At 38.1% G+C, this 20,352-nt stretch overlaps 1 protein-coding gene across 1 annotated transcript in view; it reads left to right on the top strand.

Moving 5' to 3' along the window:
- The window catches only part of LOC145988388 (5-taurinomethyluridine-[tRNA] synthase subunit GTPB3, mitochondrial), an 81,825-nt gene that overhangs the window by 54,732 nt on the left and 6,741 nt on the right, over positions 1 to 20,352 (top strand). Inside the window, exon 8 of the mRNA XM_083123268.1 lies at positions 18,315 to 18,837. Within this exon, the coding sequence (XP_082979394.1) occupies positions 18,315 to 18,837 (523 nt within the window). The remainder of the gene's footprint in view (positions 1 to 18,314; positions 18,838 to 20,352) is intronic.

The raw sequence follows: 20,352 nt of genomic DNA, 5'->3' as shown, positions 1-20,352 counted from the left end.
ACATCACTAGGCACCTATATAGAATTTAGGGAGTCAGTCCGACCCAAGTGTCTCAGAAAGATAATAATAGAATTGTTCCTATTTAATATGTTAATATAATTATAGGTCAATTCGTAATAATATGTAAATTAATAATTTAGTACTTAATTTCTTCGATGCATATGGACTATTGTTGTATGTAACCACAGACTATGAAATGGAGGAAAGAAACGTTAATACCTATTTTGTTCTTTGTTTCTTCACTAAAAAATATTGTTATTACAAGAAAAGTAAAAAGATGCTATAAAATCAGAGGTAAAACAGCAAATATTCATCATCTAGCTTACGTGTAGATAAGACTGGTAATATTTGTGTAAAAACAACTGTCATGGAAAGGAAATCAATGTCAAAGAAGTAAAAAATTGAATATTTATTGTATAACAAAAAGGATGATTGTACGTCCATTTGATAAGTAAAATTCCTGATAAATACTTTATGTACATTATTGTAGGTAGTGGTGTACATAAATCTTTAGATGGGCCTCTCCGATGCTGTAGTAGTAATGCCGTTGCCTTGTAATCAATAGATCCCGGGTTCGATACACAGTGGAGGCACATTATAGTGGTTCGGTTCCCACTTTAAAATGTAGGTTGAGTCCCGATTATTCTATATGTGCATAAAGTGGACTTGAAACAAAAACTCAATCTTCCTTAGCACTGTCATTCAAAGCGGTATGTTCCCAATCTAATCTCTGCGGAAATAAATAACCCTCATTGGTCGATACCGGAAGTCACACAAAAGACGGAGACAGATGGTAAGAGGACAAGAAGAAATTGCTGAATCCCCTTTCTGCTTGAACGTAGATAAAAGAAAGCTAATTTCACAGTGATCTTCATCCCTCTTTTCCAAGAACTCCGCAACTACTTGACCCGTCATTAGCATGGTGGGTGGTTTAAAAACATCCACCTATCTTACCACCTCGAGCTTCAAGCAAGAATTGGCAATGAATGGTTTATTTCTCACATCGTTAACTAAGCAGTTACATGCCTTCATGGTCACGTTTGGGTTCAGCTTTCACTTACCCTTGCCTTTGATCTTGCCATCTGCTTCCCAGGAGGGTGGTGTTTTATCCACTGTTTTTAGGAAAATTTATGGAACTTGCTGTGCTGGTCTCCCAATCTGTCACAAGGAAGGGTGAACGAACTTTTAAAATGGACAAATGTTGAGACGAGCTGTTGCCTTCGCCCATTTTTCTAACCACTGAAAATCTTTGGATTCAAATGGTATCGGTAAAAGAAGATCAACTGATACTCACCAATGCCTTTACCGTGGGTATTGGCTGATACTGATACATCGGTATCGACTCAGCCCAAGCTTTTTTATGATTGTGTGTTTTCTGTATCACGTGTATCATTAAACAAAATAATAAACATGCCATTATCAATTTTTCACTTTTGCTAGCTGAATTTTAAAATCTGTGCCAATATAGTTGGCAATATAGTAGAATGTATTACATAGTTATTCATGCTGTTACCAGTTGAGCCTTCTTTAGGAATGCCATTCTGGTGCAAGAATTAATTACTTTTAATCCAATCTTGTATTAACTTTAAAAAATAAATATTTTAAGATCATATTTCAAGATTTGTATCTTAGTTGGATTTGTGGCTATGTTAGACCGTATTTGCTACAAAAAAAAAAAAACTGCCTCCTAAGGAAAGGGGGCTGGCGCTGAGAATTTGTTTTTTCTACCCTTGGATAAGAATATGCTGTATTCCTACTAAAAGAAAGATTCTCTGTCGCAGTTTCATGCAAACTTTACTAATATTGGTGTTATACAGTTACAGTTACTTACATTACACATCAAGTGGATCCATATGAGTACATTGAGGCTTTAAACGGAATCTGATGTGCCTCCATGTACTGTCTGGCATTCATCGTAGCATTTATGGGGTATTGGTGGTGAAGACTGCTTCCACAGCCTTGCTTAACTTGTCTTTTAATAGCAGTGGGTTGTTCAGGGTAGTTAAGATCAGGACACTGGGGTGTCCATGGTAAAGGTACTGACAATGTCAGTTCCAACTCTGACTCTGTACTAACCAAAATTTGTTACATACCTTTCAGTCAGCTCAAGAATTTGCCCTTCGCTCCTCATGTCTTTGGCAAAAGACTCCAGTAATCACAGGTTGTGGTAAACAAAACTTAAAGCATCACCTTAAGAAAAGGTTTATTTTTTAATAAATGCACCTAACAGCAATTTATAAACTTTAAACCACATATTACAATTATTCTCGACATTTTTCTACCACTATAATCCCGTTGCTATGGTATTTTTAGCTTGTTGATAAATCTCTCAGTTTGTTAAATGTTGCCAGGTTCTGGAACATCAAGGTTAGTCTATTTGTCCATCTGACACTAAATGTCTATGACATCATAAATATTTGCCAACTTAAAAAATGAACAAATACAATATATTGTTGTAATCTCGTTTTACCTGGGATCTGAGGTCACAGGGAAGTTTCATTTAAACATTTAGGTAGAGCTTAATAATATTTGTTGGCTGAACCTGCTCCGTTAGGAGGGTAGAGATATGGAAAGTTGGTGTAAAGGTTATTCACGCTTGTTCATACCTGGTAGGTGTGTGTGTTGTCTTGTCCTGATGCTTCTTACAGACCGAATCGTGACAGTTGCCAAGGTTCTATCCAGCGACCCTCAGCTCACCAGACCGAGCAATCCCTTGTGCCTTGTAGCATGCTAGGCAGCGGTAACTCCGTGTTCCATCGTCGTAGTTCAGCAGTGTAGTGTGTTGTAAAGTATTAGACTAATTATCCATGTAGCGTCGATGATAAGCGTAGTTCGAATGAGAGCGAGCTCCGGGTAGAAGCTTGCTTTTATCATTCTAGGCGTCGAAAGGTTGTTAAACCTTTCAAACGCGGTAGATCCTGTTTAGATCCACGCGTTTGCCTTTCCAGTTCCTTGTTTTACGGAAGTTACAAGTTAGCGCATTCTTGGGATCACTCGCTGGTCGGACAAGTTCAGGAAATAAACAAGTGTGAATATTAACATGACGATGTTTTCTCGGTTTAATAATCTCCATATCTCTACATTCCCCTTGTTGAGATAATCGAGCCACTCTGTGATGGTCGACTACCTTCCTCCGGAGTAGGTTATATTTAAAAATTATTATTTAACAAATCAAACTCGTAGAAAACCAATACAGCAAACCAATCACTAGAAGAATCACATCACCGTAAAAAAAAAAAATTGAAATCACCAGAATAGTCATATCATCAAAAATAACGTAGCACCAAACACCGTTGAGAAAAATATAAAAACACGTAGAGAAAAAAAAAATTGAAACTGTAGGTCATAGCCTCATATATACTCAAAAAGTACGAGCACAATAACTAAGTTCTGAGGCATGGATACAAATAATTACATAAGTGTGACACTGAACTAGTTTTGAGTGAATGATGACAACACGAGAATAAAAAAAAAAACACATGTCAGCACAGTGTGAAGAAACGCCGGAAACCGCACGCGGTTGTATTTACTGTTTGCTGAGTTCAAAGTACACTCGGCATAACATACACGATGCTGGGTGGAGCCTTGAGGTAAGTTACCATGGCAACGCTGTAAACTTCATGTCACCATAGGCTGGACGTTCTTTGCAGCAGACGATAATAAAAAAAACACAAAAGAAAGAGACGTATCTCTAATCCAATATGGGTAGCACCCATGGGCACAAACTTTGGCACTGTAAAGGACATGAAGTAATTGAAGTAGCTGAGCACCGGAACACTTTTAGCCGATGAAAAATAACAATAAGTATCATGTGTCGTCAGTAAACACGGGCAGTACGCACGGAGTGGGCGGGGCCTTGTCGATGTAGATCGCCGTGACGTCATGGGAGGGCAGTCTGGATTTCAAATTTGCGATGGCGCTTCGGGGCAAGAAACGTCCTGGGTAAAGCGCTCCACATCTGGGTCGCGGCGTGGAAGATGGAAAATCAGCCATGTGGTCCAGACGGGAACGGGTCCTTTGGTGCTGGCATTCCACAAAATCGTTGTCGGTCTCTGCGATGAGCCTAGGTCACTCTCGCTCGGAAGCACAGACAGGTGGTCGTCATGGGTCCGGTAGCATCCGTGGCGATGAGAATGAAACAAGCGCATAAAAGGGAAAAATTAGGAAAAAGCAAAAGGTAGTGGAGCAGAGTTACAATAAATGATGACGGGTTATAAAATCAATTGAAAAAGGACTTTCAGTTAAAACTGGTGAATTATTTTGGGGGGGAGGGGAGGTAATATCTGATTTGAATGACGGCGAAGGGGCGTTGTTGCTTATATGATGTAGAGTTTTTAAGGGGGCCTGTTTATGATTAACAGGTTTACCTGAAGAAAAGTTCACCGGGGCAACAGGGGGGGGGGAAGTAGGTGGAATAATTCCATGTTGTAAGGAAAGTTTGCCAGGGCGCAACGGGGGGGGGGGGAGTTAAAATAGTCGGCTTAGCCGGGAATGAAATGAGAAAAGAAAGGAGAATTCAGCGATAATAGAACGAACTAAGTGATTACGAGACATTTCCTTCTGTAATATGTGTAAATGTCGTTTATAAAAGCAATTACAAGAATTTTACGTGTATTGTGGACAAAGGTTTAAGCGCCTTCGATTCGCTGCTAATAAAAAAAAATTGAAAAAGAAGTGAAAAAGAGTAAGTAATATATTTGTGTAATAGTTCATTGAAAAATAGAGTAGGTTTTAATTTCATGGGATATGAGCTATACCATGTTGTATGCTATCAATATTCGAACTATAAAATTAAAGGAGAGAGTGGGAACATTTGCCTATATTTATTATATGCTTTATTAACATATTTAGTGCATTGCAGCTTTCAAAGAAACAGTTCGCGTTACACCTGAGCGTAAATAAAAAAAATTGCTATGGCCAAAAAGCCAAAAGTTCAAGCAAGTTCTACGCAGTTCATTTGTTCTTTAAATCGTTGATCTTGTTCTATCTTAGTTCATTCGTTCTTTATTTCTTTGTACTTTTTTCTTCATTTGAGCGTATATGTACCAGCAAATGGGGAAAAAAAAATATTTGCTAGTTAGAATCATAAACACACTAAGTACTTATTAGTCAAATCAGCTAAGTGATATGTTCTGACTATTACCATGCGTTTGGTGGTAGGGGTGGGATATTCCAAAATAGCTTTAAGAATGTGTTCTGAAATCTTAACTCCCTTTTGAGATACCAAGTTACCGAGGACTTTTACTTCGGTAAAAGCTAGCCTACACTTAGAGGGTGATAATTTAAGGGATGCTGTTCGTAACTTTTGAAACCTCTGTCCAGTATGTTAAGCATGTGTGGGAGATTTGAACTGTAAATAATAATATCATCAGTGTAAACAGAAAGTTCTGAACTGTCTATTCAGCTAAGGGCAAGTTCGCTTACGCGGTTCATTACACCAGGGGATGTTTTCAATCCCTGGCATAACCTAGCATATCTAAAACTACCCAGATTGTTAATAGAAAAGGCGGTAATGTCCTTAGAACGCTCTGTTAATGAAACCTGAAAGAATGCACTGGACATGTCTAAAATTGAGTAATATTTCTTTCCAGCCATCTCTGTCATGATGGTTTTTATGTCTGGGGATTGTAAGGAAATCGGAGCTAGTATCCTGTTTAGGTTGTGGAGGTCAGAGATAAAACGGTAAGTCCCATTGGGTTTCTTGACTAATAGAACTGGGTGTCGATAGGGACTCCCTTCACAGCGTTCTATAACACCTTGGTCTAGTAATTTCTGAACTTCCTGTTTCATGGGTTCTCGGTAATGAAAAGGAATAGGGTAGGTTTTGGCATACACTGGGGTGTCCTCTGTCAGTTTGATATCATATTCCAAAACATTGGTTTTAGTCAATTTATCCCCTGGCCAGAGAAAAATATCTACATACGTGTATGCGAGCCTTAGGATTTTTTCTCTTTCTTCTCTGGGAATATCAGGGTTAACTGTGAGGAGGGACGGGTCAAATTTCTTTTGACTTTCACTTAGTTGTTGTTTTACTGTACTATTTTCATTACAAGAGCATGAAAATGCGACATCTTCACTTTTATTTTCCCAAACGGAAGTAACGTCACTTAAAATTTCACAGGTCGATATTTCGCCTAATATTGTGTCACTTTCCAAAGTGATTGTGGTTTCCGTAGGGTTGTGTATGTGAATGACAGGTGACTGCGGGTTTACTGCAGCATTGGGAAGGACTACTGGATGCTGGGTCATAAGGGAAGCATATGGTGTAAAAAGTACAGGCTTATGGGTATTAGGTGTCGTAGTGGTAATGTTCAAATTGATATAAGTCTTGGATCGTGGACTTAACTGAACTGTGTTTGAAAGGGTAGCTTTGCCCTCATACACATTTACATTCTCAATTTGACTGAATATGTCATGGGACAGCTGGTGAGTCTTGTACTTTGATCTTAAAATACTATAATTAGGAGTACGTCCTAAATGATAAAGTGTTATTGTGTTGTCTTTTAACGACATTTCGCACCTCTGCGTTCGTAAAAAGTCATTTCCTAAAAGGGGAGGGACATTAGTTGAATCTACTATTCTAAATGGGTGCGAATATTTACGCTTTCCAATTATGATAGGAAGAACTACAATTTCAGACACACTCAGTTTCGATCCGGACACACCTTGGATTGTGGATTGTACCTTGTATGTTTTTCTTTCAGTAGGGAGAAGGTGGGAAGGATAAATTGATATTTGGGAACCCACGTCAATAAGTAAATCTACCTGTTTGCCTTGTATGCTACTATTAATAAAATATAGGCCATTTCTTTCAATGATAGGAACTTTGTCTAATCTGGTATTATCTTCGATTTCGTTCCTGCAAGTCGAAGACGATTTTAGTTTAAACCACTGTCTCGTTGTGGCTTGTAAAAGCAGTTGTCGCTCTCGTGATTATAACGACCACAGAACTTACAGGCTGATGTATTTGCTTCGTCGCGATTACCCTGATCTCGACGTTGAAACCTCTTGTTACTATTACCTCTGAACTGGCCTCGAGAGTTCGACCTATAATTACCTCTGTGATTAGCTTTATGATTATTATTATTCCTGTAGGAAGAGTTATTATTCCCCTTGTTGAAACCTCTGTTATGTGCGTTTTGATTAGCCGTTTTCGCAAATTCCAACACATTTGAGCAAAGGTTAAATAGAGAAGCTGAGTTCATTTGCTCTTCCGAAAAGAGGGATATTTTCGACATTTGTGACGAAAGTTTATTTATTTCATCACCAGAGGCAGCATTTTGAGCGTGTTCCACTCTTGCTACGGCTGGTGTCGCCGCGCAGCGGGCACTATCAGAACTCGGTACATGATACATTCCTTGATACATTGCGTGGGAGTTATTGGGAGCGGGATTGGATTGTAGACTTTGGATTTGATAAGTCGATGGTGGGAGAAAAGGAGATGGACACTGGTTGTATGGTACAAAGTGCTGACTCGGGTTCAATGGATTACTGGGGAGGGGGGAGTAGACCTGTGCATGCGAACAGCTGTGAAGTGGTGACGGGGTGAATGTCTGGGGTAAGCTTGCCTGTGCAATTGCCTGATCTATTTCCAATTTCTCCTCCAACATACGTGAATTAATCAATGACTGCTGGCGTTCAAAATTCTGTAGGTGGGCAATTAATTCTTCTGTTCTGGCAAAATGCTTGTTGGTTAAACAGCCAATGTATTTGGCTCGCAGTCCCGTGATGATGTAAGAGAGAGTTTGTTCTTCAGTGGCGTTCGGGAAGTATTGCTGGACTAATGCCTTTTTAGCAATAACATAGGTATGGATGGGTTCGGTTATCATTTGCTTTCTTTGGAGTATTATCTGTACAGGATCTGCTGATAGGTACGATCCCTTGAATAGCGTACTTAGCTCGTCTTTGATATGGGTATATGTCAAGTCTACAAAATTGGGTCGTTTCTGTATGTCATAAAAATAAGTTAAAGCGGTGTCAGTCAAAAATAAAGGTAACATCTCTTTACGCTTAGCTTCCGTCCATCCTGCGGCATGTGCTACATTTTGGAACTTGAGGAAAAATGAGTCAATGTCCTTAGGGTCATTTCCGCTAAATGGTGCCGGGTATAATGCAGTGGGGATTGGGGTGGCCATGTTAGTGGTGGAAATTTGTACAGTTGCGTTATCAAAGCTATTAACAGTGTTAGAGGAAGTTGAAACGGGAGCTGGGGTACTTGCTAAGGGTTGGGGTCGGTTTCTGTCAGGTGTTGCTAGTCCAAGGACAAATTGAGGGTAATTTCTATTAGCAGACCTTAACCGTGTTAGTGGAGGGGAGGGAATTGGGGATAAAGGTCTTGAATTTATTGGATTTGCCGTGATTGCAGTTGCTAACTCTATGATTTGGTCGAGGGAGGAATCTAGGTGTTCGTGCAACGCTATCTGTGACGTATTCATAAACGAAGGTTCGTCGTGCTGACCGAAGAACAAATGAAAGTATGGGTATACAGTTATTTATGTCATTAATATATCGCTGGTCAAATAAGTATAAGCAAGTGTTCTCATTCCTGTGTGAATGATGCTTGAATACATGTTATGCAGAAGAACTAGATTTTTGTTGAAAAAAAAGGGGGTGCTCGGCATAAAAGAAAAAGAGGGGTTGTTTTCCATAGGGTAATACACAAAATTGTCACTAGGTCTGATGCATCTTAAGCGTACTGTGGGAGTATGAGTTGGAATTACTAAAAATTTACTTTAAAAATGCTCCCAAAATGGGAGGGAGGGGGGGACTGAGACTAATTTAATGTAAAGCAATTCGTACAGGAGGGTACTTAATTGCAAAAAGGGCCTGAAGCATCTCCACCATGTTGTAATCCCGTTTTACCTGGGATCTGAGGTCACAGGGAAGTTTCATTTAAACATTTAGGTAGAGCTTAATAATATTTGTTGGCTGAACCTGCTCCGTTAGGAGGGTAGAGATATGGAAAGTTGGTGTAAAGGTTATTCACGCTTGTTCATACCTGGTAGGTGTGTGTGTTGTCTTGTCCTGATGCTTCTCGCAGACCGAATCGTGACAGTTGCCAAGGTTCTATCCAGCGACCCTCAGCTCACCAGACCGAGCAATCCCTTGCGCCTTGTAGCATGCTAGGCAGCGGTAACTCCGTGTTCCATCGTCGTAGTTCAGCAGTGTAGTGTGTTGTAAAGTATTAGACTAATTATCCATGTAGCGTCGATGTTAAGCGTAGTTCGAATGAGAGCGAGCTCCGGGTAGGAGCTTGCTTTTATCATTCTAGGCATCGAAAGGTTGTTAAACCTTTAAAAAGCGGTAGATCCTGTTTAGATCCACGCGTTTGCCTTTCCAGTTCCTTGTTTTACGGAAGTTACAAGTTAGCGCATTCTTGGGACCACTCGCTGGTCGGACAAGTTCAGGAAATAAACAAGTGTGAATATTAACATGACGATGTTTTCTCGGTTTAATAATCTCCATATCTCTACAATATTAACTAAATAACAAAGAATTACAATGTAATGTCCAGGGCATTACGAACTCTGCAACAGAACTGTATACTGTGAACATTCATTCAGAGTATTTATTCCAAATTAATTGGTGACACTGCATTATGCTGTAAGCTGAGAGCACAGAGGCTGGACACAACAGCAGTGGAGACAGGTCATCTGGTCTGACGAAACTGTTTGGGTATGGAGAATGCCTGCTTCTTACTGTTAAGCTTAGAGTGGGCTCTGTTGATGGCATGTGTGCGGCGATATCTTGGAGTGATCTTAGCACTAGTAGTCTTCCATGAGAGTTTTACAGCAGAGTAATACGAGGGTCACTATTTATATTTTGAGCCTTGGCAACACTGATTGAAGTTAGGCGCGATTTGACGTTTGCACGGAATCGTCTGGCATTATTGACCATAACGTACTTCAAATGTTTTGTCAATAGCTTCATTTGTCTTGTTTATGTTACCTTGGAGATTGCACGACAACAATAAAATTTGATTAACTCGTGAACATTTTCATGCGATAATTTTTTACGATTTTCGACGTGGATTATCAAGACAAGAGTGCATCGATCAAGTTACTTCCACATTTGGCGATGAAGCCCCATCCTTTGCCACTGTGAAATGCTGGTATAACGAATTTAATCGTGGCCGCCATTCGCTCACCGACGAGATTCGCGAAGGTCGTCCAAAATCAGTTGTTGTTCAAGAAAACATTGATGCTGTGCAAAACCTAATACTGCAAGATCGTCATGTGACATACTGTGAGATTGAGGCAACCATAGGCATTAGTTCCACCAGCATATATAAAATATTACATGATCATTTAGCTGTGAGAAAGGTATGTTCTCGTTGGATCCCACACAATTTGACAAAAACTCAAAATGACGCTTGTGTCAATTGGTGCAAACAAATGCTCAATAAATACAATCGTGGTGCTTCAAAATACGTATTTAAGATTGTAACAGGTGACGAATCATGGATATATGCATATGAGCCGGAACGTAAACAGCAGTCGACTGTATGGGTGTTTCAAGATGAACCCAATCCAACAAAAGTTGTTCGTGCTCGAAGCACATTGAAACAAATGGTCGCCTGTTTTTTTGGGAAAACTGGTCATGTGGCAACTGTGCCTTTAGAGGAACGTAGAACGGTCAACTCTGAATGGTACACAACAATTTGTTTGCCAGAGGTCTTCGGTCAAATACGGAAAACAAACAAACACCGTCGGATCATTCTTCATCAAGACAATGCCAGCTGTCACACATCTCGTCTAACAACCGACTTTATGAACAGTCAAAAAATCGAATTCATGGGTCATTCGCCATACAGTCCTGATTTGGCACCCAATGACTTCTTCTTGTTCCCGAATGTCAAGAAAAAATTTGCATGGACAACGATTTTCGTCGGCGGAAGATGCCGGTGATGCGTTCAAAAACCATATTATGGAGATGTCTCAAGAAGATTGGAAAAACTGCTTTGACAAATGGTTCGAACGAATGCAAAAGTGTATTGACCATAAAGGAGAATACTTCGAAAAACAATAAAGCAGTTTTCAATGCCAAATTCCTGTTTTTTCATTGTTAGGCTGAAAATACCGTGCGTTCATTTCGATCTTCAGCCGAGAGATTGGGAGAAGCGTGGCGGGCGGCGCTGACGGAGATGCCGACATTTGCGGCGTGTAATGCCCGCTTATTTTTATGGACATATGCAGACATTTATATAAATATTGAAAAACGAGCACTAACCTGTGTTATAGGAGTACGGTTTTAATTTTAGTAGCTTAGTGGCTGTATGTGCTGATGATTTTGACACACACATCTCCTGTGAAACACCACGCAGAGGTTTGTTTGGAGAACGTTCTAACGCTGCACCAATTTCATCGAGTTTTGCTTAGGAGTTTTAAAATGTAACGATCCAGTTTCTCATAATTTAAGGACAAGATGTCTAACCGTATCTCTATGTGGAGGTGAAACGCCTAGGAATTTCTGTACAAATTGCCTACACACGTCTCGACACAAGTCTGTTTTCACGTAAGTGTCATACATAAAAATTCTTTGTTCTAACGTGAACCTTGCAGCTGGCATTCCAACTGACACAACACACATACACACTGCAATAACACAAACAAGTAAAGTCAAGTAACCAAGATTAACACTCTTGCACACAGTACGAAATTAACACGCTCTTGGTTTACATCTGCTCGCCACTATATTCACAGCTCTGTCTTCATCTAGTCGCGAAGGAACAAAAAACTCGAGCTCGGAGATTTCGGATTGCAAGGAAGCTCACGAAAACCATTGACTTTTAACGGTTTCGTCTGCAGCGTAATCTTGATACAGTGGTGCACATTCGAAACCTGCAAACGATCCCCATCGACACAAAACTCTTTCAAGGATATAAACTTAAGCAGGACGTTACTGGTCAAAACTATGATTAAAATGTTTTATTATCTGTGGCTCTTAACATCGTTTCTAAAGCGTATTTATTTGTCTATATAAGGGCAGAGCTTGGGTGAATTACAGAAAAACTTTTGCATGTTATAACACAGGTTAGTGCTCGTTTTGCAATATTTATATAAATGTCTGCATATGTCCATAAAAATAAGCGGACATTACAGGCTGCAAATGTCGGCATCTACATCAGCGCCAACCGCCACGCTTCTCCCGATCTCTCGGCTGAAGATCGAAATGAACGCACGGTATAAATAGTGACCCTCGTATCACAACATACTGGGCAATCATCTCTATCTCTCCATCCTAAGAGCCAGACTGTGTTCAGTGGTGAACAACCTGTGTTCCAAGATGATAATGCATTAAAGCATGGTTTTATGAGCACGAGAATGAAGTGAAACATCTCATCTGGCTTCCTCGGTCACCTCATCTTAATATAATTGAACATTTCTGGAGTATTTCGGAGGCCAAAGTACTTGCTAGGTCCAGCCACACTTTCTGAACTAGAGACTGCTTTACATGAAGAACGAACGTGTATTCCCTTGAACATTGTTCATGAACTGAATTTGTCCATCCCACATCGGATACAGGCTGTAATTCAGGACAAGGGTGGGCCTGAATCAAAAAGATTTTGTGTCCTATCACCGTGTTCAAATTTTTGTCACCACCTGCAATTATTTTGATTAAGTTAAAATTTTTACAAATATCCAAGTATGTACGTTGGCAGGAAGCCTTAAAAAAGCATGCCTGTCACTGAGAAATATCCATAACCTTTAGTACATGAGTTATTCTGAAAATAAGTTTCACATAGGGTCGGTCATTCCATGTCATATCAACAAGGTCCTCAACTTTACATTTCTTGATTCATTTGAAATTTGGCATACTGGAAGGCCACTTGAAGTAGGAAAATACTCAACTTTGCAGAACCATACATATCTTTTGTATTTCTGAAATACAGTGTTGCAAACTGTGTGATTTTGACAATTTTTTCCAACATCTTATTAACTTCGAATTGCAATAGTTTGGGAAACCATGGCACCAATACAAGTGATTCAGACGGCTTTGGAAAGGTCTTAAAGGGCTCTTTCACATGAGATATAGCATGTTTATGCCAGGGTAAAAAACAAAACAATTGAAGGTGGTGTAAAGAAAACTTTCGTAGCCATTTTATCAAAAATGGGCCTTTTAATTTTTTTCAAAAAATGACATATCGTACATACACTATTACCCAATAAGTATACAACATTTTAAAATGGGAAGCCAATGGGATTCGGAGTTATATTAGATTAAGGTTAGGTTAGGGTAGGGTAGGGTATTAGGTGATGGATGATAAAGGTTAGGTTAGGGTAGGGTAGGGTATTAGGTGATGGATGATAACAGATTTTGATACACAAATTCCTAATATTCAAAAGTAAAAGTCTAACAGAAATCAAATACAATATTGTTTGAATTAACGTACATGACTATGATGTTTAAATTCCCATTTATTAGAAATACAGGGTGACTCGAAAGTTCGGTTCCATAGGCAACTCCATTATTAGTGCACATAGCGAAAAATGAAAAGAGGAGAAAGTTGGTGGAAGTAGGCGAGTTTCAATGTAAAGTGCTTGAATTTTCAACGTAGCATGCACTGTTCAGGATGTATACTAGTACGACCCTAATTGGTAACCAAAAATGCCACATGTTTGGCTCAAAATATTGTATGGCATTGGAATATCACACAGTAAAGGGTAACTTAAGATTGATCGATTGATTGATTTGGTGTTTTAAGTCCACTTTATGCACAGTAAGTCTAATCGGGACTGGATCTACAGTTTAAAGTGCGATCTGAATGACTATGTGCCTCCATCAGGTATCGAACCTGGGACCCTTGATTACAAGGCAACGAAGCTACCACTGTGCCATCGGAAATGCCCTGGGTAACTTACGAATTGATGACAATAATGAATGGCAAAAAAACAATTAAAAAACGTGAACGTGAAAATTCAAGCACTTTACATTGAAACTTTCCTACTTCCACCAACTTTTCCCTCTTTTCATTTTTCGCTATGTGCACTTATAACAGAGTTGCCTATAGAACCAGACTTTTGAGTCACCCTGTATTTCTAATAAATGGGAATTTAAACATCATATTCATGTACGTTAATTCAAACAATATTTCTGTTAGACTTTTACTTTTGAATATTAGGAATTTGTCTATCAATATCTGTTATCATCTATTACCTAACCTACAATACCCTACCCTACCCTAACCTTAATCTAATATAACTCCGGATCCCACTGGCATCCCATTTTAAAATTTTGTATACTTATTGGGTAATAGTGTATGTATGACGTAATTTTTTTGAAAAATTAAAGGGCCCATTTTTGAGAACATGGCTACGAAAGTTTTCTTTACACCACCTTCAATTGTTTTTTTTACCCTGGCATAAACACTCTACATCTCGTGTGAAAGAGACCTTCAAGACCCTTCAAGACCTTTCAATGCTATCCGAATCGCTTGTATTGGTGCCCTGGTTGCCAAACTATTGCACTTCAAAGTTAAAAAGATGTTGGAAAAAATGGTCAAAATCGCAATGTTTGCAACACTGTAATTTCGGAAATACAAAATATATGGATCTGCAAAGTTGCGTATTTTCCTACCTCAAGTGGCCCTTTCAGTACGCCAAATTTCAAATGACTGAAAATATGTGAGGTTCAAAAGTGCCTCTTCACTTGTTGATTTCAAATGGAATGCCCCCATAGTGATATTGTTGGACCTAATGTACTTGTGGTGAGATTACACTGTCTGCAGATACAACACGATCATCTTCCCACTGATTGCCCTGTAGCCTCCAGAGGATGTCTCATATGTGCAGGAGTATGGACAAGGGAGTAATGTCCACACACAGCTACAGATAAAAGATGAATTCAACAAGAGGCCAGATGTGGTGATCTGCAAGACCCAACACAGCAGCTCTTCTAGAGAGGTTCCATTGAGAACAATTGGACCACCCTCCTACAGTCTGGATCTTGCAACCAACAACTACTGTACCACTTTTTCTCAGCTTCTCAGCTTTGATGCAGTCACTGTCTGGACACTGTTACACAAGCAGTGATGACATGATGTGGTGCATTCCATTCCAACCTTCATCCTTGAGCAGGACGTAGTTTTATGTGAGCAGTTTTTCCAGCCTAGTTAGCGATACAATAATTATCTCAATGTTCACAGAAACTGTATGGAAAAATAGAAGTAGTGTCTCTTTGCAGGGATAATGTATGTGAATTCCTGAACAAAACATCCTATGAATACAGGATACTCACCGGGAATTCCGAGAATTATGCGTGAATTCTACTTGAATTTTTCTCCATAGACTTGAAAAATTACACCTTTTTTAATCCAAATCCTATTCACATTTTATGCAAATAAAAATTATTATCGTAAAATTTTCTTGGTCTTATCAAGTTTATAACCATAGCTAGAGGGCGGCGGAAGTTGGCCCTGGGCACCAAACTAACTAAATGAAAAAAATGTTGTAAAATTGATTGATTGATTTCTGGTTTTAAGTCCACTTTATGCACAGAAAGGCTAACCGGGACTGGACTTACAGTTTAAAGGCTAACCGGGACTGGACTTACAGTTTAAAGTGGGATCCGAACTACGGTGCCATGTGTTGAGAAAATAATTGAAATCGTTTGTTCGAACACAAATGCTTTTTTGCATAATTTAAGAGGTTAATAACGTCTTTGATACTACTACTACTAATAATAATAATAATAACAACAACAACAATGTTGGTCCCGACGGGTCCAAATCCCGGTTTGTACATGGATGTTTGTGACTGTCCATTCATCAATTTCATCATATCACTCATCCCCATCTTCGCAAATTAGCCAAACGTGGCACAAGAAGCAAAGTAAAATAAAACAAATCAATAATAATAATAATAATAACATTATTATTAACGCTATTATTATTATTAGTAGTATTAGTACGTTTTTCCTGGCACTTTCTTCCCGCCCACTCAGACAAATATTCGTGGTTGTGCCTCTGATTGTAAATAGAAACTCAGCACCTTAAGTTAAATATTTTAATTATATTACGTATACTGTTTAATTGAATTAGAATTTTTGGATGTTGGAATCACATAGACCCTTTATATTATTAAGATATTTGTGTGTGGATGTTGAGAGGCGGTTGAAATAGAGAAAACATATGCTTGAATTGGAACGTTCGCCTTGAAAACTGGGAATTATACTTGAATTTTATCATGGTCCTAGAGTAGCCATCTTGTGAATAATACAAGACTCACAAAACTTATTTCTGGAATCTCCTTTGTACTATAAGAGCTTTTTGGAGCACTATTAAACATTCATTTCAAGGCTCGACTGGACCTTTGGCACCTGAAGGGGCGAATTTTTAGAAAAATTTCTTCTCCATTCAAAAAACCGCTGTGATAATCCAAAATATGAAAAATTACATACGCTTAGAATTCCTTCTAGAGCATTGACGTGAATTTTCATGTAGTTTTCTTTCACTGCTATCTAGATATTATCAATAGTTTCGCGATTATGTAAGTCTTTTAAACTATTGATAATATCTAGATAACAGTGAAAGAAAACTACATGAAAATTCACGTCAATGCTCTAGAAGAAATTCTAAGCGTATATAATTTTTCATATTTTGGAATATCACTGCAGTTTTTCGAATGGAGAAGATTTTTTTTAAAAAAATGCCCATTCAGGTGCCTAAGGTCCAGTCGAGCCTTAAGCCTATGTTTTCTGAAACTAGAGAAACGGTATTTACTTTCAGATAAATGAAGGTTATGAATGTGCTATTATTTTGTGTAATAAGTATACATTTTGAATCAAATTTGAGATTGTATTCGCCATTATAAGATTGAAAATCAATTTTATATACTGCTTTTGAACCGAAATTAATGTTGAATGTTCACCACAAATATGGGCCTGTATGCATTATGTGTAATGTTATGAAATTGCACATATGCCAAACAACTAAAATCCTTAAGTGGTTTGGTGGCCAAGCAGGTTAAGTGCTCAACTTTTGGTTTCAGCACGATGATTTTTTCTGAGTTTGAGTGCCAGCCTGGGCATGGATGTTCTTTGTGAGTATCCCTTCAATTACATCACTAGGTCTAGGAAGTTGACGACAAATCATATTTTTTTCTAAGCACTTAAAACAGTGCTGATATCAGTCAGTTTCCCTTCATTTAGAACAAGAAAACAATTCATAATTGGGAAAAGAGACGTGGTAGTATATAAATATGGAGAAACTAATACTCACTTTATCCGCAAAACTGTTTTTTCTTCTTTGTTCTATTAATTTCAGTGGCCACTGCCACCATCCTCGTTGGAACTCACTGTACTGTTGCTTGGCGTGTGTCTTTTGTTTGTAGTTTGCTGCCGCTAGGTGCACTGTTGTTAACTGTATGTCTGCGCCCGTTTCGTGTGCTGCTATTTCTCGGTGTTAACTGTTGTAGTAGGGGAACAGTTAACTACTACAACAGTTAACACCGGGAAATAGCAGCAGATGACATGGGTGCAGCTGTACAATTAACAACAGCGCACCTAGCGGTGACCGGAGAACTACAAACAAAAGACGTACACCAAGCAACAGTACAGCGAGTTCCAACAAGGATGGTGGCAGTGGCCACTGAAATTAATAGAACAAAGAAGAAAAAACAGTTTCATGGATAAAGTGAGTACTAGTTTCTCCATATTTATTAAGAAAACAATGTTTTTATTTTGCATTTTTCTGCCTTTTTTGCTTTTAGGTCATTTTTAACCATTTCTCTTCCACCATTTAAATGCATTTGCTGGCATAACTTACATATTTAAATTTCCTTATATCGTTTTTTTAGAAAGTTTGCAATTAATCTTTAATATGGTCAATGCAAAAGCACAATAGTATTTTTAAATGAAATGTTTGTCAAGGGAGTAAATAATTAATTGTGGTAAATTAATTTTTCTTCCACCAAACTTAAAATAGTTTGGGTGAAGCTTACCTTCAGGTACCCTTGCTATTATCCCTTTCATCTGTGGTTTGAAAAGTAAAATTAGTCACAATATTTAAAAAATTATAATCTGATGTATGCAAAACACAACTGTATTATCAGATGCTGACTGATTACTGTATCGTGCGAGGCCTACTTCGAAAGGAGGTAAATGGCTTATACAGAAAAACCTTGCAGTATATTTTGAAGTAAAAATAGAAAACTACATTAGCACTTAATTGCTTAGCACCCTTTGCTTCAGGAGTTGGAAACATTAAACAATTGGTTTTATCGAATTATTCAACTACTGTTGTAATTTATGAAAAAAAAACCTCTTGCCAAAGAAGGAAATATAATAAATGTTGTCTTTTGTGTTTCCTGTTCCAGGTCAAAGACCAGCAGCTATTGTTACTGATATTCCGGGTACCACACGGGATGTTATTGAGCTGTCTGTCAACATTGGAGGATATCCTGTCATACTAGCCGATACCGCAGGTCTTCGAGAAACAAGTGACATGATAGAAAGGGAAGGAATCACCAGAGCAGAAATCCAAGCCAAGGATGCTGAAATCATTATCCTAATGGTCGACGTTTTTGAATATTTGAACTGGATGGAAGCAAGGATTTCTGCAACCCCTCAAGAGTTTATTAAGTATTATGTTAACAAGGTGTCAATTATGCCAGTTTTAAACTCTGTAGATGAGACTTTCTGGAATGAAGACGGAATGCTTCCTGCAGAAATAGAAAGGAATAAGCGTTACATTCTTGTGCTGAACAAAATAGACTTAGTACCTAATCCCAAAAAACTGGACGAGTTAAAAGTAAAACCATACATAGTTCCACTATCATGTAAAACTGAAGATGGACTTCACTTATTCCTAGAGAGGCTTAAGCAACTACTTGAATCACTGTAAGTATTAATGAAGATGTCAATGTTATGATATTATTTCTTTCTTAATTGCACCAGTTTTGAAACTTTAAAAATGTTTACATAATTATGAATATAACATTTATGGGAATTAGAGCCACATTGGCCCAGTCAGTAGGCAGGGTGTCTACCAGTCAAGAAATCAACAGGTAGGTCAAGAAAAAGTCAAGAAATTATGCTTTTGGTCAAGAATTTTTGCTATTTTTTTACACTATAGTGAATTTACATTGTTATATCTGTACTGGGATATGATAAAAGTGAGTATTTGGAAATCTAAAAATGTATTTAGTTGTGATAAGATTTGTTCACGTTGTTTCCTAAAAATTACATTCTTGTATGCATGAAGTTTAGTAAAAATATTAAATAATGTGGCCATTCCCCATCCAGGATGAAGTCTGGAGCATTAATAATTAAAGAAAGTCTAAATCTCTTCTTAAAGTACAACTTCAATTTTCATATTACCTGGCCTTATGGTAGGGGTTTTTCATGGAATAAAAATACATACTTTATTAATTTTGCAACTATACCTAAGTAGGGGGCGGTTAAAAAATGTTAAAATGGTCGAAAGAAAGGTCAAGAAAAAGTCAAGAATTTTGGATTTGTTCATTTGGTAGAAACCCTGGTATGACTGCTATGAAATAAGACTGGAGTTCAATTCCCAAGGTAGGTGATTTCAGGAGGGAATTCCATTAATATCTCTGTATAACTATGAAGCTCATATAGCAATTCATCAGTGGGTACTTGGAGAGCAGTGAAAGTGTCAAAGGGTGCTGCTGAGCACATCATCTCCAGTATAGCTGATACTGAGAATATATGGTGCTCTACATCAACACCCCTTTATATGCCTTCATGGCTTGCAGTTAGTAGAAAATAGTTCAATTCTTCACACAAAGCATTCTTCCGGTGAAGAGAAGAAATAGTCTATGTCTGAATAAAAACTAACAGCTTCTTGTAATATAAAAAAGAAATGAATTTATTTACTCGTTTTATGTTTTTAGATGGAGAAATTTCCATGGGGGATACAATTTTGGTGGTGTAAACTTAGCAAAATGTATAAATTACATGTAACTGAAAGCTAAAACTATGAACTTTAAGGAAATAATAATGGCCTCTTGCATGTGTTTTAAGTTTTAAATGCCCTAAGACTTAGGGCATATTTTATATTTCATGTATTTGCCTAAAATATACATCTTACTATTTGTGAGTAGGGCCTGGATAATTGTGCATTTAAAATATGTAAAATATGCACTAAAAAGGTGCAAAATATGCAAATAAATACCGTATTTACGCGTGTATAATGCCCACCCTGGTTTTTGATGGCAAAAAGTGACTAAAATTTTATCTCGTGTATAATGCACAGTATAATCCAGGTTCACAAAATGGCTTTCTTAGTTGTAGGTCGTAAAGCTGTTGCTATGCCAGTCAAGAGCTAGTGACATCATACCTATTCAATGAGTCACCAAGAGGAGAAAATCCTCTTGTGTAAACAGTAAGTCA

The sequence above is a fragment of the Lepisma saccharinum genome, chromosome 5 (genome assembly GCF_977018435.1).
Source record: "Lepisma saccharinum chromosome 5, izLepSacc3.1, whole genome shotgun sequence".
Lineage (NCBI taxonomy): Eukaryota > Metazoa > Arthropoda > Insecta > Zygentoma > Lepismatidae > Lepisma > Lepisma saccharinum.
This window is presented reverse-complemented; position numbering and strand designations above follow the sequence as displayed.